At 39.7% G+C, this 26,720-nt stretch overlaps 1 protein-coding gene across 1 annotated transcript in view; it reads left to right on the forward strand.

Annotated features, from left to right (window-relative positions):
• REEP2 (receptor accessory protein 2) overlaps window positions 1-10,964 on the forward strand; it is a 14,190-nt gene extending 3,226 nt beyond the window's left edge. The window contains exons 2-8 of the mRNA XM_009285976.2: window positions 57-129; window positions 5,030-5,106; window positions 6,515-6,635; window positions 7,201-7,314; window positions 7,684-7,831; window positions 8,156-8,295; window positions 10,890-10,964. Coding sequence (XP_009284251.2) covers window positions 57-129; window positions 5,030-5,106; window positions 6,515-6,635; window positions 7,201-7,314; window positions 7,684-7,831; window positions 8,156-8,295; window positions 10,890-10,964 — 748 coding nt within the window. The remainder of the gene's footprint in view (window positions 1-56; window positions 130-5,029; window positions 5,107-6,514; window positions 6,636-7,200; window positions 7,315-7,683; window positions 7,832-8,155; window positions 8,296-10,889) is intronic.
• Window positions 10,965-26,720: the final 15,756 nt, after the last annotated feature.

The raw sequence follows: 26,720 nt of genomic DNA on the forward strand, positions 1-26,720 counted from the left end.
GGGCAGTTGGTAGTGCGGGACGCCGCGAAGCGCTGAGGGGTCTGTTCTTCTCGCAGGCTGCTCTTCGGCACCCTCTACCCCGCGTACTCCTCCTACAAGGCCGTGAAGACGAAAAACGTGAAGGAATATGTGAGTACGGGTTCGCCGTGCCGGCGCAGCGCCTGCCCCGTCGCTCGCAGCTGCCCCGCAAGCCCCTGGCCTGGCCCCGGGGCGAGTGCGCTCCGGCCCCGCAGGGGCGTCGGGTCAGCCAGGCCGCCCGAGCAGCAGCCCTGACAGTCTCCGGAGAAGTTGCCGAGGAAGAAGCGCGCATACTAAAATGGGAGGTTTCAAACCGTAAACGTGGGCTGTTTTTTCTCAGGAGATGCTGAGTGAGGAAGGGAAAGCGGGGGAAACACTGCAGTCTGGAAGCATCTGAAAGTCCAGGACAAGTTCTTTCCTCCAACTTTATCCTTACTCTGTGTCCTTTTACAGCTTTTTCAGTACTGCTTTTGTTTTCTTCCAAAAGGCTGAGTAATTTTGCTTGGTTTGTGTCTTCCTATCAACCTTGCTTGTGGTCGGTGTTTTCTGCTGATTGAGAGTTCATCCTCCTTCCTTTCTGGAATAGTTTCCCCTTCTCTGTCTCTCTCTACACCATTGTTACAATTACCGTATTTAAAACACTAAATGCTTTTTAGTGATGTGACGTGTCATCTTCTTACAGAAGGGGTGTTCTAAGTTGATCAGTGGAGACGAGCTATTTGGCTTATGGGTGGGATGAGTTTCCGTTTATGTAGAGCAAGGAATAACCTGATGGAGAAGAGAGGTAACATGGGTGAATAGGATATAATTTGTCAATATTGCTTTGTGGTGCAATCTGAGACTCTTCATCCAACAGGCTGTTTGCTTCTTACAAAATGATACGTCAACAATAAATATTGCAGAATATAGTCCTTTTTTGTCTCATGCTCCTTCAGTCCTCTAGAATTGCCTTGACCTTTACTATGTGTTGGCTTAAAATTCAGCCCACTGGTTTTTGAAGGAGATGCCAGCTGAGGTGAGAGTCTTGCTCATAGTGGATGGCTTTACAAACCACAACATCTGGCTGAGGCATTTTGGGTTTTGTTTTGGGGTTTGTTTTTTTTTTAATACTGGTCTCAGCAGAGAAGTCAAAATGTGAATGTTCAGGAGGCACTGATAACTGATACAGTGTTTTGAGTGAGTGTTAGAGATATAGTCAGAAATACGATGAGCCTTACTAAATGTTAAAGTTTATTAGTAATAACACTAGAAACTGAAAAGAAAGTGTGAAAGAAACTATCTGCATAATCGCATGATCCTGTGACTTCATAGTTATCTTTGAAGTTATGTATGAAGTAGTATCGTATTACTATTGTCTTCTCTGGCCTTCCTCTCCTCTTTCCTTCCAGTTGCTTATGACCTTCATTTGTTGTATAAAATGCGTATTTTTTACCTGGAATTTTATTCTGGCTTATGAGTGTCTGTCACGGAATGATTGTGTTTCAGTTACAGAATCTGTGTTAACTTTAAGACAGACTCAGATTTCAGAGTTTTAAGTTGTTTTGTTGAGAACTTGAGGGGGCAAAAAAACCCAAACCACCTCATTTTTAAAAACAGCCTATAGCATGTTTGTTCTGGAGCTCAAAGACCTGGTAAATCTGGAGCCTTTGAATTTATAGGCATTCTTTACAGTAAAAACCTGCTTATTTTCTGTGGGTAGGTTAGCTGTTGAGGTACATAAATGCTGTGTTTCCTTCCAGAATGTAAACATTGTATTGATCTGATTTTCTTTTGGTCAATGTTACCTAAATTGCTGTAAGACTTCCCTAATCTGATGGTGAAAAAGAAATGAGATACAGTACTTGAGTATCATAAAGTTGTCTTAACAATAATATCAAGTAATCACCTGGTTGTAAGCCCCACTAGGGCTGATGTGGAAAAGTATGGCATTCATTTTTGAGTTTTGTTTAATGCTTTGTTGATACAGTTTTCTTGAAGTAGATAGTTCTGGATTGCTGCAGCAGGAAATTTTCTCTTGTTTTTATTTTCAGTGAAAATACTGGAGTTGGTTCAAGAAAATGTATTTGAACTGCTAAAACTGATCTTATATATAAATTATTTCTCCCTGAGACAACTACGTCAGAAATAAGCATTTAGATGTTGGACTGCCATCTGCCTAATTCACTTATCTTTGAAGGGCTTCTTCCTTCTCAACATAAGTGGAAAGACAGGGAAAAAACAATTTTGTTAAACACAGGAAAGAGGGTCAATATCTGTTCAAACTGTTCTTCATGTGAAAAGTCAGTGGAAAACTTGAATGCTGTGCTGCACATTTTTAAAGCTAGCTGTGTCTATGTACTACTACTTGTTCATAGTGCTTAAGAACCAACATTGGTGGGGGAGAAAGATCTTACAGGTCTATCTGTGTAGTGTGGTGTATTGAAGATTGAGTTGACACAGACCAGGCTACCACAAGCAGTCCATCAGTGGCATCAGAGTAGAGTGCAAACTTACTCTTCTCCCCCACCATGATATGAATTTATGATAAGTCCTTGAGCAGCTGTGACAAACTGCTTCTAGTAGCTCAGACTGTTTTAAAAGTAATTTCTTTCTTTTTACGTGTCATCTTCAGCTTTGGTCAAATCTACATTCCAATTATGCTTTTTCATTTACTAAATTTATTTAGGTTCTTGGTGCAAGTTGGGGAGACTACGTATGTGCAGTTAGCTGAAGTTGGTGGTCATCAGCTCAAGCAGCAAAGCACCTGACTCCTTTTTAATGGACTGAAAAAAAAAATATAGCCTGGTTTGACCCTCAGTTTTTGAAGGTGTTTGTAATCTGTGGATTACAAACACCGTAAGAAAAAAATCAGTGATTCTTCCCTGCTGCTTTCTGCTCTTCTAGTTTCTGGTCATCTGCACTTCAAGGACTTCTAGAGCTAGAAGTTGGATCCTTCTAGTTTGTTTCTTTTTGTCTTTGGCTGTCAAGTGTAGGGTGAAGGGTGGCAGGAGGAGACACAGGGCAAGAGACCTGTGTCCAGTATCAAAGATATGAACATGCAGTTTATTTAAACAGGAACAAAGCAATGTTTTCTGTTCTTCTCAGTTTCTCTTCTAATACTCCTGAGCATTCTGTTGTCAGAATGAAAAAGTCTAATGAGCACTGAGCTTACGGTTTTATCAGGCTGTCTACAGTGACCACTCCTGAGTGGCATGAGCTAATTTGTGTAACCACAATAGTTTTCACTAAGAAAAAGCAGATACTCTAAGTTCATTACTTTGTATTTAATGACATTTAGCAACAAAATGTCAACTGGAGATCAAGCGGTATAGGTCCCTTTCTGAATTCTTTAATCAACTCATACCTAATTCCCTGGATAGAAAAGTATCTTCTGCACATTTTGTCATCTTATTATTCGCAACCTTTTCCAGATCTTTCATGAAGATGAGCAGCACAAATGTCAACACTGATTCCTGTGGGATTCCACTGGTAACTTTCCTTATTGTGAAAAATGGCCATTTATTTTTATCCTTTTGTTTCCTCTCTTTTAACCAATTATTAATCCTCAAGAGTCCCTTCCTTTTCATCCTTGACAATTTAGTTTCTTTGAGTGTTTATTTAGGCCTGTTGGAAACTTTGTAGAAATTCCATACACTCTGCCTGTAAGGGAAGCACCGTAACAAGAGCTTATGGAAACCTAAGAATTCTGCTACATTTGTGAGATTAACTTTTTTTCTGCAAAAAACATTTTCCTCATTATGTTATATATATCTATGTATCTGCTAATTGCTTTTATTATTATTATTGCCTTCATTTTGCCTAATACTGAATTAAGATTTACTGGTATGTAGCTTCTCTGAAATCTCTCGCCTATTGGGATCTCTGTTTGCCACCTTTGATTTGTCATTATTCACACACTTTTTCATACAAGAGCTGATTTATGTTGCTGCATTGAAGAGTTAACCATTTGTTTCATGGAGTTGCTTTAGAAGTCAAGTAAAGGACACCTGGTCCTGTCCAAACTGATGATACAAGAAAAAAAAAAGGCAGGAAGGCGCCATAAAATACAAGTTTTGCTACTTTCTGTTATGAAAAAAATGCACAAAAAAGTGGAAATAATTTGGGCTACTAACCACTATCTTCAAAACCATCCACTCTGTTAGAGGGGTTGGAGGCAGCATAATTTTATTGTGGGGTTTTTTTTTTTTTTTTTGTAAGTTTTGGGGGGTTTTTCTTCAAGAACAGATCACCAAATTTTCCAACAGATGCAAGTTTGGGGAAATACCTGCTTTTAGAAGTTCATTTGCTGTAACAAAGACTATCACTAAACTGTTCATGTAATTTTAATATATGGATTAATGTGTGCTTTTAATATGTGGAATTTCCTTGATTCAGTGTAGTTCTCCTTTCCCATTCTCGATGACACTAAGAGTGTTAAGTTGCTTTTAGCAGAGGTGACCTCTTTTCACGACACTGAGCCTTTATTTAAAAAGAGAAACGCTCATGTAATTTCTGGGAATAATGATTAAGGCAAAGAATGCTTATTAATGAGTTAGAGCAAAATACTGTATCTGTTGGTTTTGGGGTTTTTTTTCACTTCCCAAGAAAAAACTTTAAATCAAGAAAATACAGGGCTACAGTTGAAACTAAACTTTTGCATATGTGTGTATATATATATTTATTACAATAATCATGGTATGTGAAAGACTATAGCTTCTTAAAGTGAACTGCTTACTCTTTTTAGATAGCTTATTTGGGACTTTAACACTGTTGCATCATGATATTGCTACAGGGCATGCATTCATCAGTGTATCTATATGCATTTATCTATTTAGAGCACATTAATCCTACGTGTTTTCCCAAACTATAATGTACCATTTGGTATGTGACCCAATCAATTACAGATTATATATGCCTTCTTGTTGCTGAATTCATCTTAATGTGTGGAGATGATGAGTCATTTTTACTGAGAAGACATTTCGCTTTTTTCTGGGTTCTGATGGATGGCTATTGAGTGACTGCTCTTTTGCAGGTGAAGTGGATGATGTACTGGATTGTGTTTGCCTTTTTCACCACTGCAGAAACACTCACAGACATTGTTCTTTCTTGGTGAGTTCCTTGGTGGCATGGTTTTTTTTGTTGGTTTTTTTGTTGGTTTTTTGTTTTGTTTTTGTTTTTTTAAGAAGAGAGGACTAGTGTTAGGATGCTAGGAATAAACTGTCTCTCCTTTAGGAGTTTTCAATCCCTATGAAGCGTCTGCAGGTTTGTAGATATTGTGGGTAGCAGCTGCAGTCTTAGCTGTCTCATCTCCTGTACTTGCAAACAGTTACGATAAATACACAGTATCCATTAATAAAATAAAATATTTTTGAGAAGCTGTTAATGTGAACTGGTAAAGTTTGAGAAATGGTGGTCTAAAAGACAATTAAAAAAAAAAGATGGTAGAAGGAAGACAGATGCATGTCTGTGCTCTGAGTGGCGTTTTACATGATGAAATGCTCTTCCACTAGTGGGGGTGGGGTGGAGTGGAGTCAGAGGAAGCAGGTTCTTAATGCTTTCAGTACTGTGTGTCATGCTTGGCAATATGGAGGCCTCCAAAAATGACAAATCATTGTTACATGTCTTCACCTGAACCTCTGGAACAGGATATCTTCAGTTTCTTCGTTGCTTTAGTGTTTGAGCTTTGCATACATCTCTGAAAGAATACTGGTCAAGAGTTGTATCTTCTAAAGAAACTCGAAATGGCTACACATGCCTTACAAAAGAGCTCAGCAGTTTTGCCCCTTCCTGCATAAACTTTGAAAAGCAGACAAAGATCTAAAAAGTACAAGAGCTTTGGCTTGTTCACATACTTAAAATGGACTACTGAAAACAGAAGTCTCTTACTACTAATAGAGACAGCAGAAAGTTTGCATTCACTTGTTTCAATCTCTGCTACTGTATCTTCCCAGAGACTTTATTGGGTAAGGGTTAGAGATGAAAGACTTAGATGCTGCCTGCTCTTTTTCATTTACACTCATCCTCCTTTTGTGTCTTATCTGAGGAGTACCTACTGGAAGTTTCAGAAACTGAGCCATCAGCCTTAGCAGGAACTTGAGATTTATTGAGATACGTAGTTGAAAACTTTGGAAAATGAGAGGGAAACTAATGTAATATTAACATCCAGTGGATACTCTCTGAATAAACTTAAGAATGATGAGAGTAGCTATCAGATTGTAATTTGGTGTGTTTGCAGGGCTGAGAGATGCCCTGTTTATGGAGTTTTCATGGCTATGGATGAAAGACTAAATGAGACTCGAAGAAGGTATGTCCTAGGATTCCAAAGAGGCTTCTGCTATTCTGACCTGATACATCGATTCTTTTGTTTCTGAGCCTTTATCTTGCCTTTGCTCTTTCTGCCTATGCTGCTCTCTACCAGTTATCTCCATCTGTCTCTGTGTTGATCTTGATTCCAGTTCTCCATCTTTCTCTCTCTCTCTTTTTTTTTCCCCCCCTCCCCCTTCCCTCTTTCTCTCAGGTTTCCCTTTTATTTCGAGCTGAAAATCGCGTTTGTGATTTGGCTGCTCTCCCCTTACACCAAGGGCTCCAGTGTCCTCTACAGGAAGTTTGTGCACCCAACGCTCTCCAATAAGGAGAAGGTACTTGCTTGTTGTTAGAAGATACTGACCTGTCTGGGAACTGACTGACTTCTGATTCAGTTATGCCACAATAAAAACTGAAATGCGTGAATCATGCTTGTGCTGACATTAGTGGATGTAGAATGATTCTGTCCCTGACAACGATGTCATATTGCAGCTTACTGAAGATCGTAATGTAGCCAGTAGTTTGCCTAATGCTTAGAAAGCATGTTTGGCTAACACAGTGTCGTGAGCCCTTATAGTCACTGTCAGTAGTTAAAGCTCTTTGAATCACGATAGGAGCAGCATGTTCTGTAGCCACGCTGTTTTTTCACATTGTCAGTGTAAGCAACTGCTTTGTTTCAGTTGTTATAATTTGGAGATAGCATACTTCAAGTAAAAGTTGCATTTGCAAGCTTTCTGTAAGTAACAGAGAAACTGCAGTTATGTGATCAATGACAGCTGATGCTGATAGCCTGGAAAAAAGCATCCAGATGAGCTTTGGGTTTTAAAGGGTGATGGTGGGGAGACTTTGATCATGTTTGTAACGAGGAGCTAAATGCCATGTTCCACATTGCCTTCCTAGGAAATTGATGAATACATTACTCAGGCTCGTGACAAGAGCTATGAAACCATGATGCGAGTTGGCAAGAGAGGGTTAAACCTTGCTGCCAATGCAGCAGTTACTGCAGCTGCAAAGGTAATGCAATGCCTTCTGTAACATTCAGGAATTCCCCAGCAGTTTAGTTTTGTGTGCCAGCAATTAGTGCTATGGGTCTGTTAGGGATGCTGGTACTTGTTGGCACCAATCTACTTTTCCTTTCCTCCAGTTTGCCTTGCAGTTAATCCCATCCTTTGACTTATGAAAAGTGGAGGGTGAGTGGAATGGATTTTGCTTAACCTCTTCCCTGTTGGTCTTGGGACCATGCTTTTCTTTTTCCCTTCTCTGTTTTTTTCAGAGCACCCTAGGGGGGAATAGGGCACCTTTCCTCTTCTACTGAATGATCCCATGTGAGATGATCTTGGTGAAGGTGAAGTGCTCTTGACCCTAATTTTTATGTCCTCTTAGGGCCAGGGAGTTTTGTCTGAGAAGCTGCGAAGTTTCAGCATGCAGGATCTCACTCTGATCCGAGATGAAGATACTGTGCATATGCAAAGCCATGAGCCACAGCTACGCCCCTCTGGTGGGAGTCGTCTTGAAACCATTGAGGATTCAGGTACAGAACACCCCTGCTGTGCCATTGTGTGAGGCCTCATATGGTGAGCCAGGAGGGGAGGAGGGGTTCCCTGGACTTTTCATGCATTGGGTCTCAGAAGGACTACAAGATTCCAAATTATCTGGGAGAAGTTGTGTTGTCTTCCCTAGTCCCTTCCCATCTACTAACACATCTCTGTACTTTTTGGATTATCCTTCTTAAGGATTGTTGACATGTCGCTTTCATGTGGTCTTTCAGGATGGGCCATTTTAGACTTCATGTGATTTTTCAAAAGTATTTGCTAAAACTTTCTCTCTTATTCCTTAGCTTCCTGTTACTCCTCAGGAGAGGAGAGCAGTGTAGCACAGAGATCTAATGGAACCCCGTTGGAGACTAGAACAGACCCATCAGATGAAGATGCAGGAGACAAACTTCCTAAACGTAGCCAGAGTCTCAAAACTCCTAAGAAGATAGTGAAAGCTGAGGTGAGCTGGTGTGTGTCCTGGTTATAAATATAAGTAAATTATTTCCAGAACAGACATTGATTTGTGAGCTTTGTTGGAAGGCTCTGGCTCCATAGTCTTGGTGCATTTAAAAGCTGTTTATATAAACATTGTTGGACTGAGTCTTTACTAGTTGAGTCGTACATCAGAGGACTTGCCATCTACTTGCTATATTAGTCTCTAGCTTTTGTATTTTTATCATGCCTGTAAGCCTCTCATAAGCCAGGACCCAGCTTTGCTTTCTTTTGGGTTTTGTGTTGAAGGGTGGGGCATTAGATATTTTTAACATATTTTGTTGACTATATCCTCTTTCCTGTCTGTTACAGTCTGAATCTATAATACTACTGTGACATTTATCCCTGGGACAGCCACTTTCTCCTCATGTAAAATGCAACGGTTCTGTACCCCCTTAGGCCTTTCTGGACTTCTGCATATTAGATATGGGGAAAATGTAATTTCCCCCTCCGTACCACTCCCCACCCCCCCACACTCTCCCCCACCCTGGGGTTTTGTCTTGAAGTTTGGGTAACTAGTCATTGTTGAGCTGTCCCCTGCGTATGACCATGTGATGATCCAAGATATTTTCAGCCATTCAGATGGGACATGAATTGCCTGTATTCTTATAATTAAAACAAACTGTACACGAAAATAAATGCAATTGTGTCCAAGAGCCATTTTAGCTTAACAATCTTTTTTTCCAGCTGTTGGTGTGTCTTGTAGAATATGCTTTTTGAGGTGTTGCTTTCCAGGTTTTGACTCTTACTTGAACGTTTCTTGTGGTTTGATTTATATGTGATAAAATGCTTCTCTCTTTTTGTGAAGTTGGGGTCCTATTTGCTTGATTCAACTTCGACTCCTAATTTTATTTTTTATTTTTATTTAAGATAAAGAGTGCTATATGACTGGCTCACATTGTCGAGCTTTTCAAGCTAAATATTAAATAATTTGGAGGAAAGTAATTGCTTAGAGCATCATTTTGAGTCGTACTGTTAAGCTGATTTTATGGTGTACAGGACACCTTTGCATGTGATTAAGTACTCTTTGTAACAGAATCACAGAATAGTTGAGGTTGGAGGGGACCTCTGGAGATCATCTGGTGCAACCCCACTGCTCAGGCAATGCCATCTAGAGCAGTTTCCCAGGACCGTGTACAGATGGCTTTTGAGTATCTCCAAGGATGGACATGTATGTATAAAGATGCATTTAAAATCAGCCTGGATCTTTTTTAAATTCCCAAGGCTTACTTCTGAGTTGACCCCTCTGCTTTCTTCTCTAGCATAATAGACAGGAGCAGGGAAATAAGAGGAACAAAATTTGATTCCAGGCTTCCTAGTGAGGAATTTTTAAAGTGAAATTGTGAAAAGACAGTAACGACTCTTCTCTGCTGTTTATTGTGAATACAGAAATTCCGATAAAGCCCTTTGCAGGCATGTTGGTTTTTATGCTCAGTCTGGATCTTTGGTTTAGATGTAGGAATTGTAGGAGGTCTTTGAGATCTCCGAGATTGTGCGGAAGGGCTGAATGCATCATAGATCATAAATGCACTCTTCTTGCCAATATCTAGAATGAAAGACACTTGGAGTAAAGCGTGCAAAGTAGTTCAAGACGTTTCTACATCTTTCAGAGAACAGCATTTGGGATGGCAGTCAAGAAGCAGAAAAGTTATAGCAGTGAAGTGTTATGTGAATGTTACCAGTTAGAAATACTGCTATGTCTAATCTTTTGTCAAGATGGCTGACATCAATTTTATTATCACACTTGTCCTGTTCTAGAATGTCTTCCTCTCCTGGCTGCTATTTGATGGGTGTGCTCAGAGTTATTTGTTTACTAACCAAAAACAAACAGAATGGTTAGAATCATAGAATGGTTTGGATTGGAAGGGACCTTTAAAGCTCATCTAGTCCAACCCCACCTGCAATAAGCAGGAACATCTTCAACTACATCAGGTTGCTCAGAGCCCCGTCCAACCTGACCTTGAATGTTTCCAGGGATGGGGCATCTACCACCTCTCTGGGGAACTTGTTCCAGTGTTTCACCACCCTCAGCGTAAAAAATTTCTTCCTTATATCTAACCAAATCTACCCTCTTTTAGTTTAAAGCCGTTACCTGTTGTCCTATTGCATCAGGCCCTACTAAAAAGTCTGTCCCCATCTTTCTTATAAGCCCCCTTTTAAATACTGAAAGGCTGCAGTAAGGTCTCCCCAGAGCCCAGGATGTGGGAGCTCACATTGCCGGCTCATGTCCAGCTTTTCATCCACCAGTACCCCCAAGTCCTTCTCCGCAGGACTGCTCTCAATCCCTTCGTCCCCCCAGCCTGTATTGATACTGGGGTTGCCCCGACCCAGGTTCAGGACCATGCACTTGGCCTTGTTGAACCCCATAAGTTTCACACGGGACCACTTCTCAAGCTTATATAGCTTCTCAAGTTAAATAGCCTTTTTGAAACAACAGATGACATGAATAGGGTCATCGTGTTGTAGTTGTTTTGTCCTATTTTCACTCTGCATTCTTGTATCTTTCTGTTAGACATTTAAGTGTTAAACTAACCAAAGGTGCCTCTTTTTCTTTCTCCTCAGCTTCCAGTAAGAAGTGTGAAAGCCCGCCCTAAGAAGAAAGCTGCAGGCTGTCTTGCTTCTGGCGAGTCATCCTAAGGAGACTTCCCCCTCCCCAGCACCTGTCTCTGTCCCAGGATTTGCCTGTCACCTTTGAGGGGAAACTCCCCAAAGGAAGGGAGCTGAAATTCATGTACATAACAGATACTGCTTTGTAGAGCTCATTCCAAGGCAAGGGGGAGGCTGGGATTCAGAAAATGGAGTAGAGGATACACATCCTCGAGAATTTTCTCCTTTTCATCTCTCTGTTGGAGGGAATGCTGATATGTCTGTACATAGCCTGTTGCTTTGGAATTCCCACTGTATAACCCTAGTTGGGGAGAATCTTTGCTGGAAGAACTGACTAGGGTTAGAGACATCCATTGCACAGAAGCTGGAAAAATATTAGACACTGGAGTTCCACAGGGGTGGGTGGCTCCCTAAAATGTCTTATCTTGCTCTGGGTATTCTTCTGCAGCTGTGCGTTGTTAAGAAGTGCCCACCCTCCTTAAGAATGGACCGTACCTGTCATGTCCATCCCCTTTGAGAAGGTGACTGAAATGATGTATGCTGAGTGCTTTTGAACATAAAGGACTAGCTCATCGGAGGAGTATGCTAGATTCCCGTTACTAATACTGGAAGATGAAGAGATTGTTTTTATTTTTTCTGGAAGGTGAAGGGAGATAATTGAAAAACTGAGTAATGAAGAAAATGTGCTGTTACGTGCACACGTGATGCAGTAGATACGGGTATCTGTAAGAGTTAACTATTGAGAAGGAAAGTTGGGCATCTGTAAGATTTTGGCTCTTTTTGAAGCTGCTTGAATTTTATTTCAGGTTTTGTTGTTCACTTCGATTCCTGTAGGACATCAGAGTGAGGGAGTCCCATGCGGTGGGAACAGTTGGCAGGGAGACTGTTGCTTTGCCATTTAGTGGTTGAACTCCATGTCATCCTGATGCTTGTTACTACGGACAAATTCTTTCATTCTAGCAGATGACTGGGGAAAATCTGGCTCAATATAGTCTGCAGGCATACTTGAGAATTTCAGAAGCCCTTATCTCTCAGCTTTAGGAGATGCAATCCTCAGGGCATGAGAACTGATAAATAGCTGCTGTATGAATTTTGCTAATTCCAGGTTTCCATTTATGGGGGCTAAAAAGCAGGGAGTAGGGCACAATACTACGATTAATCAGTCCTCTTGCTTTATCCTACTGCAGCCCTTGCACAACTTTTCTGTCTGACCATGTGCCATGTTTATCAAATGTCTTGAGACTTGAGCAACTTGGGACAGAACTACATAGAGTGTAGAATATGTATCGTGGGAGTGAAATTGCAGTGCTGCAGGAAAAATCTGCATTATGCCAAGCCATACTGGATTGTAATCTGTTGAACATTGTTAAGGGGAGATCCCCTGTACGCATGGCAATGGGAATTTATGAGATGAGTAGGGTTCCTGTTGTTGAGATCTATAGTGGGGTAGCACCATTATAGACATGGTTGTTTGAATGCATACTTGATGGTCTTAATCTTTACTGAAACTAGTTATCAAAGGAACCTGGCTCCTCCTTCCCTACTGAAGACCATTCTTAGCTCTAGGTGCAGGCATTTGAGTTTGCCCACGTCTTTTGCTGTCACATTTCTGAAATGACGGTCGATTCTTCACAGAGCCCAGTATTTTGCTGTTGGCAACGTATAGAAGCAGTTCTGCAAGTAATGTTCCACAAGTATTTCTGTCCTAAAGAACAGCCCTTCAAAAGTTTGTAAAGTTGAAGATTAGGACTGAATTTTTTCTTGTTTCCCATTGTCTTGTTGGCAAATTGTTATTAATTGACTAGTTATTAGGAAAATATAGTTTAGTATTAGGAATATTGGTTTCCTATTATTAGGAAACCAATTAATTTGGGTTTGCTTTTATTTGTAGCTTTTAAAAATTGAAGCCTTGACAGGCCATGTCAGAAACTTGCATCTTGTCAGAAATAATTGTCCTAAATTATCCATAAGGCCTCATCCAGAAGCCAGTAGAAAAGCCTTGATTTGGCTTTGAGTTTTGAGTTTCACAAAAAAAACCAAGTATTTTGTTCTTTTTAGTTTGTTAGCAAACATTGCATGTACTAGTGAGACACGTATACAAAGGCATGTCCTGAAGCAGGAATTCTTTCTGTTTCCAAAGGAAATTCCTCTCTCCATATGAGGGATAAAAATCTTTACTGATTATGTGGAAGATTCAGTTATGAGGAATTGCTGTCCTAGATTTTACTGTACTGAACAAGATAGAACCATTATTCTCTATATACCAAGTATCTCTACGACCACGTTTCTTGAAAAATTTTTTTTAAACTAAAAATTTCCATAGCAAATTATTCATGTAAATCATTGTGAGGGACTTGATTTGGAAGCCAAGGATTGGTTAGTCTCCCCTTATGCTGATCTTCATGCCCTTTCCTTGTGCATGCGTTGTGATAGTCTTGGATTACTCTGTTTTCATATGGTGACTTTCCAGAATGTTTTCTAGAGTCAGTTCATTTGTAGTAACTCTTCCTGCTTTGAAGCACAGTAAGAATTTCTGAAGACTCAGTTTTGGTATTTGGATTTACCTTTGTCTTCCTGAGCTAGGTCCTGTGTTCAGTATCTTTTACTTAACATTGATGCTTGATGTCATTCGCCTGTGGGTAAATACGCGTCAGTCTTACTCTGACTGTTGTTGTACAGAGGAATTAAATTACTTCTGGTTGTAAGAGAGAGTCTGGAGTAGAGTCAGGGACTGTTACCTTGGTGTGTTACCTTGATACGAAGCTGATGATGTCAAGCAGCAGAACTTACCCAGAGCAAGAACCATGTCTTAGCATGGACGCTATTTTCTTCTTCCAGTACAAATGCGACTGCTAGATTGTGCTCTGCTTGATCGAAGCCTCTGCAGATCTGCCACCACCCACGTGACCTCTTAGTGAGTTTCTAGATATAGTTCTGCATTGGATGGCGTGGTCTTGCATAGAAATTCTCTTGTTAATGAGAACGCTGAATGTGCTGTTTTGATAAAATGCTTTTATCAGCTGTTGTTCAGTGTTTTCAGCAGGAAATGCTGGAATGTAGTTTCTCTTCACTATCATCTGTGGGCTTCATTGTGCAATTAAGCAAATGGTTAAATCTTCACCTAGCAGTAGAACCCATTGTGTTCAGTAAGTGTTTATACCCCTTTCCTAATATGCCTGGGCACAGAGAGAAATGCAGTAAGAGAAAGATACCTGAAGTTGGGGGGGTGGGGGGTGGGGTGGGGTGGTACATGTGTGTCAAACTTCGTGTGCCTAAAAATTATCCTAAAATACCTGTACCATGAGATACAAAGTGAAGCCATGACTGCCTTTTGGAAAGAAATGTTGTACCTCCATGCTTTATAATACTATGAGTCAGTGTTCTGCTGTTGGAAAAGAAAATGGTGAAATGTGGTTTCCCCTCTGAGAAACTTAATGATTTGCTGCATAAAGGGGAAAAATGTTTTCTTGCTTGGCAGTATCCTCCATGGTGGGTAAGAAATAGGAAAATATAGGGGAGACTACTGTCAGGTTTTAAACCCTGCACTTCAACTAAACATCTTAATTTCTTACTGTTCTTTATCGAGTTTCTGATTCTCCAGCCTTACGTTTCTGAGTCTATGGGACTGATTTCTTTTAGACTAGATTAACTTCCTTGGTAGGTAGAGGGTGTATTAGAGAGAGGGATGCTGGTGTTCTTAAAATTGCAAAGCTTGTTCTGGGGAAGCTACACCTTCCCCCATTTTAGTGAATTGGGTTCCATTCATTGTCCTTTTGCAGTGCTGGGCTTGCTTTCTTATACATCCCTCTTATACTGTGAGGGAGTCATACTTCTACAGCCAAGTCATTTCTGCCTTGAAAAGCAAGATTTCTAGAGAACCCCGACTTTCCAGAAATTGTTATTTATTCTTTGCCATCTTAATCAGCAGGAAATACAGTGCCTTAGGAGAAAAGTGGGATAACTATGGAATACTCTGCTGGTTCTCTGATCTGCACATAGCATTGTATCAAGGAGCCTTGCATGTTAGCTGTGAAGTGTCATTGTATGCTTGAGAGCAGCTGTTGAATTGAGCTGAGTTTTCCTGTCTGTCTTCCAAACTTGCATAAAATGCTGGAAAGTGTGGCTTATTGCCTAAGAGAGAAATCTAGGGGGGGGGGGGAATATTCTTATCCTTCTTTCTGATGGGGACACTGTATTGTCATATTACTCTGCTACTTGCTGGGGAGATGCTGAATCACATCTCTCTGTGTAACTGGTCAGTACTATAGCTTTTCTTGCTTTACCCACTAAGAACTTGCAATGTGCCACCTGGCTGAAGCATCTTGTGGTGCTGCTTTCTGAGTTGCCCTGTGAAGTCAGATGTGTGGAAAACCAGCAAAGTATTCTGAAGCTATATGAGCTCATAGAATCATAGAGTCGTCCGAGTTGGAAGGGACCTCTGGAGGTCATCTGGTTCAACCTCCCTGCTCAAGCAGGGCCACTTAGAGCCAGTTGCCTGGGAGTTCCTGTGTGGTATTTGTGGTTTGAAGCCTACCAAATTTAATGTTTAAGAGCTGGTATGTGCAGAAATGCATATGCTGTATGGGGATGTGCTTTAGTGTAACTGAGGAGAAAGGATTCCTGGTCACCTTTCATCTAGAATTTGGCACTATTACAAGATGCTGTAAATGTAACTCAGTCTTATGTTACTTACAGGTATTGTTAAGAAGCCTAGAGGCTTCAGAAGAGATCTTGAGGTGTGCAGAGTAACTTGTGAGAGTGATTGGTTCTAACAGTAAATTAAGACAATAAACGTGCATAGCAGCTAAGAACCTGTCTTGTGAGATAGAATTAGAGTGGAAAATGGGCTGTGTACAGTACAGAATTGTCCAGGAAATACTGCTGACTTTCTGATCCTCAAGCAATACTTAAACTCTGCGCTCTACACATTAGAGCCTTATTTCTCTCTTACAGCACCTCTGTCTCTGTGTCTTACCTTTCTAAGCTGGGCTTGAGCTACATGCATTGAGATTCTTGAACTTTTCATCACTTCAGAACAATAAAGTTTGAATTTTACCTCAGCAGGCAGCTGATCTGCAGGAAGGACCAGATGAATGTCAAGTATCTCTCATCACTTTGTAGTAGATGTGTTATGCTGGGGAAGCAACAGCAGGGAGCTCCAGAAGATACATTCATCTTGGAAATTACCCCACACACAAAGCCTACATTTTTGGATGAGCCAAATGCTGGACTTTGCTATGCTCATATACACAGCTAGAATACACACATCTGTAGAATCCCAAAATTCAATGTCAGAATTGCCAGTGCTCTATTTCTGATGAGAACTGGAATCAAAATGAAGTGAAAAGAAACAGTGGCAAATTGGCATTTTTTTTCTGCAATTTTGCAGGTAAATTTAGGTCTTCACTGCTTCTTTGCCTAAAACCTTTCCGTAAACCCCTTGCGAGCAAACTTACTTCCTTGCTCTGTTTCTCAGCTCCTATCCTTTCATGACCCAGTTATGTTTTTTATGTTTTCTCTTATTAAGCAAGGGACTACTTCCATTTTGCTGACTGTGGAGACATGAAAAATACTGTCTTTTAGAGCTGAAATATAGCCTTTTTCCATTATTTAACCCTATGACCTAGAATACAGTGACTTGCACAGCAAGGCTTAAGGCTGGATTCCCAGGTGGAATCTGAGCATCTATTGCCAATAGCATAGTTTGATGTATTTCCCTTTTCTTGCAGTGGGTTCTGGCTGAAATATGCTTACTGCAGACCCTTTGGACAAGAGCATTCTGTCTGCATTTAGCCAAAAAATGTTAGAAGTAACGTTTGTGGGAAGGCTGCAAAAGTGAGTGAACTCTAAAGGAGCAAGAGTTCAAGTCTTCTGTAATATATGTGTCTGAGACTATCTAAAAGATTTGTGGCAGCAGTAGAAATGCATTGCTATACTGACTTATCAAAGATGGGGAATTCAATCATGTTCTTTGCAGCAGGTCAGGAAGGAGAGTCAGGCTGGATGGCAAGCATATAAAATTTTTACATACAAGGGAACTAAGTTTTTATCATAAGTAATGCTCAGTAACTTACCAAAAAGAAAGCAAGTTGAAAATTTTTGGTGACTTTATAAAATTAGGAGGTAGATTATCGTGATCGTCAAACCTAGTATTGAATACAAACCTTTTGTATTCATGCTGCTGCCTTTTTGGGAAAGCACTGAGTTGATGGACTCCTCGCTTTTGACTCCTCTGTTAGATTATTTCTCAAATGTTGTGAATGTTTTTATTTTGACATGCGACCATGAATTCACGTCTAAATTCAGGCGTGCTGAGCTATGTATGAGACAGTGTTGGTTGAATGAAAGCCCAATAAGAAAATGGAGAAGCTGAGACAGATCTAGCCAGGTAAAGATGACTGAACGACCTTCCGTGAAGTGCAGAAATTAGAGACTGCATAACGATGCTTGGTTTTGATTCAACATTTTCATGACAGAGTTCCTATTAGCACAGTGCTGATCTAAAGGCACTAAGTCACAGGGAGGGTTGTGAATTGCTTTTTGTCCAGCAGAGGGTATAAGCGTAACATACAATCACTGAAAATGAGAGCGCAGAGACTTGTCTGATAACAGTTGAATTACGACAGGCTGAACATCAATATTTCCTATGTATGAGAATGAAGGTCCTGCTTAGAAAGAGGGCGGGGGGGGACAAACTGGGGCTCTAATGGAGAAATATGAAGTAACACTGCGGTTAACCCCTGACTAAAAAGGCTATTTAAGCTTACTGGGCTTTCTAATTGACCCACTTTCCAGTGAGGCTTGCTGAGACAATAGTGTTAGAGAATAACTGTCCTCAAATCTTTTTGTTTTCCATTCAAACCATTTTCTAGCTGCAGGAAGCAGCTCTGTAAATGGCAATGTTTGTGATTTATTCCCCCCCTCTTTTGCAATTAACCAGTTTAACACAGTTTCTGTGTGTTTGTGTACTTCAGTAGTGTTGCCCTAATTTATACTCTGAATTTTGTAGTATTTCCTGGTAAGAATGAGTAGTTTCTTTCAATTGGATCTATATTCTGTGAAAATAGAAGCAATTTTAATCGAAAAATACAGATGTATTTAATGGTTACTATGGTAATTTGTGACCATGGCAACAGAGAGTTAGCATTCTGAAGAAGAGAAGGGTTCGGGGGGGGGGGTTCTTTTTTTCTTTTCCCCTTTTTTTTTTTTTTAACAGTCAACAACCTAATTAACAGTGCAAGCATTTTGGAAAAACCACTGACTTTTTTATTTCTTAGCCATACAAGATCACATGGGTACAAGGGATTTTGACATTGTCTCACATAAGATTTTTATAGAAAAGCTGATGGAAGTACAGGCTGGATGAGCAGACAATGAGGTGGGTAAAAAACTGGCTGAATGGCCAGGCCCAGAGGGTGGTGATCAGTCCCAGGAAGTCTAATTGGAGGCCAGCAGCTAGCAGCAAACCCCAGGGCTCAATACTGGGTCTAGTCCTGTTTAACATCTTCATTAATGATCTGTATGATGGAGCAGACTGTACCCTCAGCAAGTTTGCTGGTAACACAAAACTGGGAGGCGTGGCTGATGTGCCAGAACATTGTGCAGGAAGCAGCAAGAGGTATATAGAGTATCTGACCTTGCATCTCAAAATATATGGAAATCCTAATAGGAATGTAATGAGACAGTCTGAGATTCTTTCTGATGTTGAGAAAGAGGAGGTCTTTTATCTGCAACATCATAGATGGAGACTTACAGACTGAAGAAAGGTCCAGGACATACCAGGAGGTTACTGTAGGAAAGAGAAATAGAATTTAGAGTAGGGCTGTGGATTCCTTATAGTCAGACTTTGTTTAAAAAAAAGAAAAAAAAATATATACGTTTCTGTTCTATTTTTCCATCATATGATCAGAGTTAAATAAACAACATAGTGCTTTCAGGCAGATGCTAAATTTCAACTACAAGTTGTGGATTGCCCTGATGTAGTTCAGACCACAAAAGCATGTATTGCATTGTAGGAAACGCTTAGTAATGATTTAAAGAGTTATGTTTATAAGAAATTAATATATTATTGAGGGAGGTAGGGATGGGCTCTCATGACTAAGCCTTGTATTTAGTGAATACTAAATTATTAGCACAGAGCTAACGTAAAGGCTCTCTACTAGCAACACTCAGTGTCAGTTTTACAAGGAAATCTGCTGGATATAAGTTTAGCCAAAGCCAAATCACAGAATTTTCCAAGCTTTCTCTTTTTCCTAGGCCCAACTGGGGGTCTAGGAACTGAATGGAAATTATGGCATTGCTGCTATCAGTTGCTAATTTTTTATCTGCAACAATGAATATCTTGAATTAAATAGAATCTAAACTGCATTTAAAAGCCAATTTTTGTAAAAGCCAGTTGTTGTCACCATTCTGTATTTGCTGCAGGAATACAGTAACTGATCAGTGGAGCCACTGTGGTGCTCAAAGGCTATTACCTCAGAAAAGGGAAAACAGAGAAAAGGCCAGCCAAAACTGAATTGGTTCAGCTAGTCCAGTGTCCTGTCTCTGATACTTCTCGGTCTGTTTGATGACCAGTGGGCAGTCTGGAATTAACACACACATTGAAAAAGCCTCTTCCTGATGCTGTCACCTTTTTACCCATGCTCTGAATCACAGTGATGTTAAATGACTGGGTTACTAGGGTTTTTTTGGGAGAGGGAGTTTGAATTCTTTTCACTATTTCTTTGTAGAGTCGTTAAAAGTTTGGTCACTTGCTGCAGTATAATGACTTAAATGTAGAAACCCTAAGGCATCCTAATCTCATGTTGTGCTTGCTTTGATACCCAGACTCTTTCTAGGTATCTTTTTACATTCTTTTTTGTGAAGACCATTAGAGAAAATCATGTATTATCTCTTCGATATCTTGCTTTTTTGCTCTCATTTATTTTCTCCTATTTCAAAGGATCCGTTGCTTTTCTTCCGTTTCTCCCCAGAGTATGATACAAAAGGTTTTATCTATGCAGATGTGCTTTCATTCCACAGGGTGGCAGCTAATCCTTATTTCCCTTCTCGGTTATTTTGACATTTCTGCTAGAAGCAGCTTTCCTCGCCCAGTTTCCCTCCAAGGCCTAAGGGTCATGAACCTGTAAATACAGCCCTTCTGTTGGGCTTAAAGAGTATTTGGAAAAGCTTATTATATTGTGTCTGTTCAGGCTGTATCAACTTGCTGAAGATTGTAGTAGCTGACAAGACAAAAAAAGCATCATCCAAGGACTAAATTTTGAATATTACATATTGCTACTGTTTTATGTGGGTCTCTCTTGTAAGTGGTGCTCCAAGCATAACTGAACACAAGTATATGGTGGCACCTCTAGACAAAAGTTGCTTTGATAGAGGCTTAGTTATTGATGTGGGTGGGGGAAAGAGGTTCTGGAAGTTATTCACTTTTTACTTCCAGTTTATTTTGACAGGTAAATGTCTCAGATAATTTGAATTGAAATCTCCATGTGTCATTAGAATAGGTTTTATAGGTTTATGAGTTGCAGGTATGGCTTTTTGTTCTTTGCTATTGAGTTTACATAGTTTCCTCCCACCTGCTGTCCCAGTTTCTTATTATTGATGCCTGTGAATATTTTTCTTTAAAAGGCTGCTGTTTTGTTATCTGTACTCCTAAATTGTTTTAATTTATCTCCATGTCTGTCTTATGTGTTTAGTCTTCTGCCTTTCCCCCTCTCCACTGTTGAATAAAGACATGAAAATTAATACAGAGTCCTGCTATTTCTGCCATGTAAAAATCAAGGCAAGTTTTGAGAATCTGGTTTGTCCTGGCTTTGTTTCCTCACTTAGATGTTGCCTCTAAATTAGGTTGTGTCCACTTCCCACCTGTTAACTGAGGACTTGGATTCATATCACAAGTTGTTAAGTGGCCTTTTCGCTCCTGCAGGTACAGATCACTGTAGAATCAAATAATATTACTGTTACACATCTAGGAGACCTACCTAAATTGCAATTGCAAATAACTTCTGGGGAGGACAGAGGGTGGAAAGAATTTATACATGCAAAGTTAGAGAATGGTGAATATCTGTTTCTGGGTGCACGTGCAGAAGCATGACTGTTTAGTCAATACTACATAGCTACTATACCTAGGTATGAAACATTAGATTGGTGAGGAAATAATTGCAGTCTTGCAGGGCAGGTAGCAAGAACTCAGCTTGCTTACTGAGTCTGTGGTGGAGACAGCAGACACAGAGGGTGTGTGAAATTACAAGAAAAAAAATGGGGCTGTGAGAAGAATTTTCTGTGGTTATCATCAACAGTTGGTCCTCCACAGGCCCTGCTAGTGAGTAAAGTAGGTAGTCAGGGCTAGCAGTTGTAGTGTCTGGGATAAGAGAGGAATTCAGCTAGCAGGGTTCTACTGGCATCTTTCTACTTGGTGTTTTGGATAGTACTGAGGTCTCAAGCTGATGGACTGTGGTCTCCAGCTGGAACTTAGTAACAGCAGTAATGGACTGAGTCTCCATTTTTGATTGAGTTGAAATCTTTTTTGATTTTGAAATTTAGCCTAAATTTTTTTTTCTTTTTTTTCCCCCCAAGTGTAGTTTTCCTTTGGGACTCTCGTGTAGGTGGAGCCTTTCTCTTTTTTCCCCCTTGCTGTCAGTTTTTCCTGCCAATGCTATGGATGTCAAGCCTGCCAGCCTTCTGCCTCCGTGGATGTCCTCGTGAAGGAGGCAAATTTGCTGCTGATTCTGTTTCAGCCAGCTCAGAGTTGACGTTCCCAGCCCCAGCAGTCAGAAGTCGAAATGTTTATGTAGTAAATAGAAGGTGTTTGTCCGTATTTTGGGGCATATGCAAAAATACTATGTGGTTATTTTGCTCTCTGTATATGTCTGTGACATTTCATATCACCACTTTTCCCAGAGGACAAGTGTATATTCATGTATTCATTGTACACTCAAATATGGTACAACAGTACTTGACCTACGCAGAATGATTACGGGAGCAGTTAATGAGTTGCACAGGTTTGGACTTTGAGTTTGCCGGTTTGTTAGAACACTTGCAACTCTTGAATTTCAACCTCTTTTCCTCCTGGGCTAGCAGGCTCAAGTGTGAAGTACCACTGAATTTGTGAGTTGTAGGTAATAGGTTAGAGATGATTGGCAAGCAGCTTACTCTGCTAGCACAGCGATGGCGATAATCCTTTTGGATCCCAGAAATTATTATCTGGTCAGGAGCATTCGTCCTGGTTTATGATGTTGACTCACTAGAGCTGTCATTATTTAATAATGTGGATAACCACGAGGTTTTGGAACCATTCTGTGCATTCAGTAATCTGTGCAATTCTTATCAGCCTGACTTCCCATGGAATTAGAGTACAATTACCTCTCCTGAGCTGCCGTGCTTTTTTTTCTACCAGTTGGAGGGGGGATGATTTATGTTCTTCCTAGCATATAGAAACCATTAGAATTGTTTCTAAATCATAAATGTCATTTGGCTATATAAGACAGCGTACAAAGCAATGAAGTGTCTTGAGTATGATGTATTTGTGCTTCTGCCTTTCATTTGACAGGTGAAACCAGGCCTCATGTTCTTTCTAACGGACCGTGCTACAGGCAATGATCAGTGAAACCTTAAGTTTCATTTTAGAGCCTCTTAGTCTACAGGCTGTAAGTGGTAGTATTGGGTACAACTGTATATCCATGGTGTTCTGTTGTTAGCCTTAAAAATGTATATTAATTGTTGTATTTCATATAATCGTGCCCAGCCATTTGGCTGCTTTTTATCTAATTGTTTTGATTTGCTTGTGTGTACTTTATGAAGAGCTTTTCTTGGATGGCATTAAGTGGGCAAAGACCCTTTTGAAATGAGTACATGTAAAGAAAAGGATCAGAGATTCTATGAGAGAAATTAAGAATTATTTCAGGGAATGTCTGCTTAAATGCTCCAAACAGCTTTTGCGCATGTTTGTATATTAGTGAATTACAGGTGAAGGAAGCTGAAACTTTCAATTCCTTAGCACGAAAGAAATATTGTCACTCTAAACTCCAAGAAAGCTGGAACAGTGAAACCTGTGCTAACCATGGACAAATAAACAACGCTTTTTAGTTAAAACTTTATTCTCTTAATCAGAATACATTCTTCAGCATACAAACTATGTAACTGTGATTATACATATCAAAACAGTTTTCCTGATAGACAGTACAGGAGCAATGTGGTTCCGGTAGGAATGCAAACATGCTGTTGCTATGGAGCTTCTGCCATCATCATAGTAAAAGACTGCAAATGCTTCCATACTCAGCTGCAGAAAAAGCAGTCGTAACCTTAACTGATTTTTACAGAATTCATTAATTATATGTTCTAGCAGTAAAATAGGAGAAACAGTCCCACCAAAGTAATTTGGATTCTTTTCAGAAAATGAGCTAACTCACGTGCCAGGATTTATGGTAAATTTCCATGCAACAAGAAAGCAAAAGCCAGAAGCAGGGAAAGAAGACCTTACCAATCAGCATGTAGGTACAACAAAGCCAGTGACCAAGAGGAACATACATCGGTTGAATGAAGTCACTGTACACAGATGGTGTACACATCTGCAGTAGAAGAAAACACTCACCCTGAAGAAGCGACTCGAAGGAAGATGTCAAACGCAATTAGAACTATGAAGTCTGAAAAATCCTGGCCTGTTCAGAAGTACTTAAAATAGAAGAAGAAAGAAGTAATTGAATACATTGTTTAGTTTAAGTTACTCATTTAATCCTAATTTGACACTGTCATTCCTATAGTGCATGCACCTCAACCATGCATCTCAGATGGATTTGTGGACATAGAAGATGGTATTTTACTAAACTTTACATACCTAAACCTTTAAATGTTGTCTTATAAAATACACTCTGTTTTGAATTTTGTGCATTTTGCCTGAATCCTTTTTTGTGCAGAAGTGTTCGGTAATGAACGTAGACTCCTTAAAAGTAGAATGATGTTCTCCCCGCGTGTGAGGTTATGCAAATGAAAATCGCATACAGTGATCTTTTCTTGCTGCCATAATATATATCAAATATTGATCCAACAATTTCTTACTGCTTGGTACATCTTGTTCTCTAGAGTTCTTTCCAGGTGATTAAAGACATTATTTCTTCTTGGAAGATAGTACTTTCAAGTTGCTCTTTTCTTTTCTTTTCCTTTTTTTTTAATTCATTTATTGCCATGATTTTCCTTTAACCTTCTGATGATGCCATCCTGTACCCCTGAAATCAAAAGGAATTTAGCTGTTAGATATCATAGATTCCGTTGGTTTTCATATCTATGTTCAACAGCTTTTACAGTGCGTCTTAACTTGCATTGTTTGTGGATTTAATATATGATTCACTAATGACTCTGAAGTGTATCAGGTTTTAAAGTATTCTACTCAGTTCCTTTGCAACAACACTTTGTTATCTTTGTAGGTCTTTCTCAACATAATTGTTATCTCAGAAAATTAAAAATCTGGATATATAATTAAATGTGGTGAAAGTTCTTAATAAAATTGCTTGGTTCCTTTCCTTCTGAAGTTGCCTGTGAGGGAGCTTAAAGTATATAATTTCATGTCATATATAATGTGCATACAATGCACTTATCCCAGCATTTCCAGAAATCATTTTCTTTCATGTAGTGGGTGCTTAGTATGTGACTAAAGCTTGAAAGTCAGTACCATATCTTCCTCGGTGTCTGAGTGTACTACTGGCCTCTCTCATGCAGTAAATTCTGTCAATTTGTTCTTAATTGCCTGTATTGAATGCAGAGGGCTTTGACTCTCACACTCTAGTTACTTTCATAAATATGTTTATATGTTTAAAATTTGTTTACAAAGAAACAGCTCATGTGGGAAGAATGTTTGTAAGGTCCTTGACTGCTACTTACCAGTGGATCCCAGGATTTCTTTTGTCTTTGTCCCTGTTCTATTTTACTGTGAATCGAAGGGTGACTTGTAGCAGAATCGCTTATACACAGGACACAGATTGGTACTGTCCTGTCTGTAGGCCTGTGGGGACAGTTGCTGGATTGTGAGAGGTATGATGAGGCATTCATTTTCTTGAATGGGTCTTTTCCATTGAATACCATTTAATTTGTGGTGAGGCTAGTCTCTAAACTCTGCAGTGTTGTGAAAACCAAAATTAGTCTGTGGTTTTATACTTGTTTTGAGACTTCCAGTTCTTTCGCATGTCTGTTTTGCCAGTTACTAGCCCTGTTCTAAACACAGCTTTTTCCTTGATCTTTTTGATGAAACTATGACAAGCAAGGAACAAATTTCATCAAATTGACCTTACAGAGTTCTTAATTGCATACTCCTTTATCTTGAGCGTTACTCACTATGCACCTTAAAATTTGGCATTATTTTTTTTTTCTAACTGCAGAAAAAAGAAAGAATTAAATATGGGACATTTCATGCTGCTCTTGAAAACGCAGCTTCCTCTTTCTAGTAGGCTACCTAATACGTTGTGCTGTGAAATTTCCATCCTTCCTCTTGTTATTGCACACAGAGCAATTATTTTCAGTTTAGCTTGACAGGCTGGTAAAAGGAAGCCATTTGAGAAGTGAGGAGGGCTGAAGTTCTGTAGAAATTCCAAGCAGCTCTGCACTGAATCATCAGTCCCAAGAGCATGGAGACATTCCATAGAAATGTCATGCAGACCTTCTGGCATATTAATCAGGAAGCAGCAATGAGCTTTCAAGTCAGCTTGATTTTTAGAGCTCTAGCTCAGCTTGGGATAAAAACTCTTAGCATTCAGTAATAGAACAGTTTAAGCAAACCCAAGATCAAGGTAAGGATAAAGTCCAGACTTGGGCTATTTCACTCATGAGGTGGAGGGGAACCTTGCCTCCAGTGACATGTTTGTATTGTGTTTTAGTTTTATTACAATCACACTCTTTCCTCGGCTTTTACAAGCTGGACTTAGTAAAACCCGTAAGTCTACCACTATTCTAACTACTGAAAGACTTTTCCTATCAAGAGGTGGTGATTTTTAACTTACTGTATACTTAAGCATTGGTTTATCTTTTAATATTCTAAAGTCATTTTTGCCTTCAAATTTCTTTTGAAGCAAGGCTTGTGCTTTATTCTGCAATTTTTGGCACAGATCAACCTTGAGAAATATACAAAAGGTAAATAATACACATTCAGGAGCAATAACCTGCTGAGAGGTAGGGCAGGAGATTAGCTAGCTAAAATGTCTGCAACATTTATTTTTCAAAGTACTTAAAATGTTGTTGAATGCAATGCAAAAAAAATCCTGTTCATGTACCATTGAAGTTGAATATCTAAAAATAAAAGTCAGGAAATGCAAATGGGAAGGTTTACAGAGTGAGTGCAATACAGCCACATTGTATTTCCTCCTGTTCTACTACTTAAAAAGTACAAGAGGAGGTATTGTTAAACTCTTATGTAATATGAAAATGAATTGCTTGGGCTTAGTCTCGGAATAAGAAAAAATGAATTTAGCTCCTTTCATTGCAACAACCTAAGGTTTGTCTCTAATACATGGGAGTTTTTAACATTATAATTGCTAACTTGTGGAACTCATTGCTGCAACACATCCAAAATTAAGGGGTTTGTCAGATTTCAATTAAAATATTTGTTTTATAGCATACATTATTTTCTTTTTATGGAGCCCAGGATACAATACAGCTTTCTGGGCTGCAAGTGCACATTACTGGCTCATTTCTAATTTTTCATCTACCCATATCCCCAGGTCCTTTTCCACAGGGCTGCTGTCGATCCAATCATTCCCCCAGTCTGTATTGATATTAGGGATTGTCCCAACCCAGCTATGGGATCTG

The sequence above is a fragment of the Aptenodytes forsteri genome, unplaced genomic scaffold, assembly GCF_000699145.1.
Source record: "Aptenodytes forsteri isolate BGI_AS27 unplaced genomic scaffold, ASM69914v1 Scaffold54, whole genome shotgun sequence".
Classification (NCBI taxonomy): Eukaryota; Metazoa; Chordata; class Aves; order Sphenisciformes; family Spheniscidae; genus Aptenodytes; species Aptenodytes forsteri.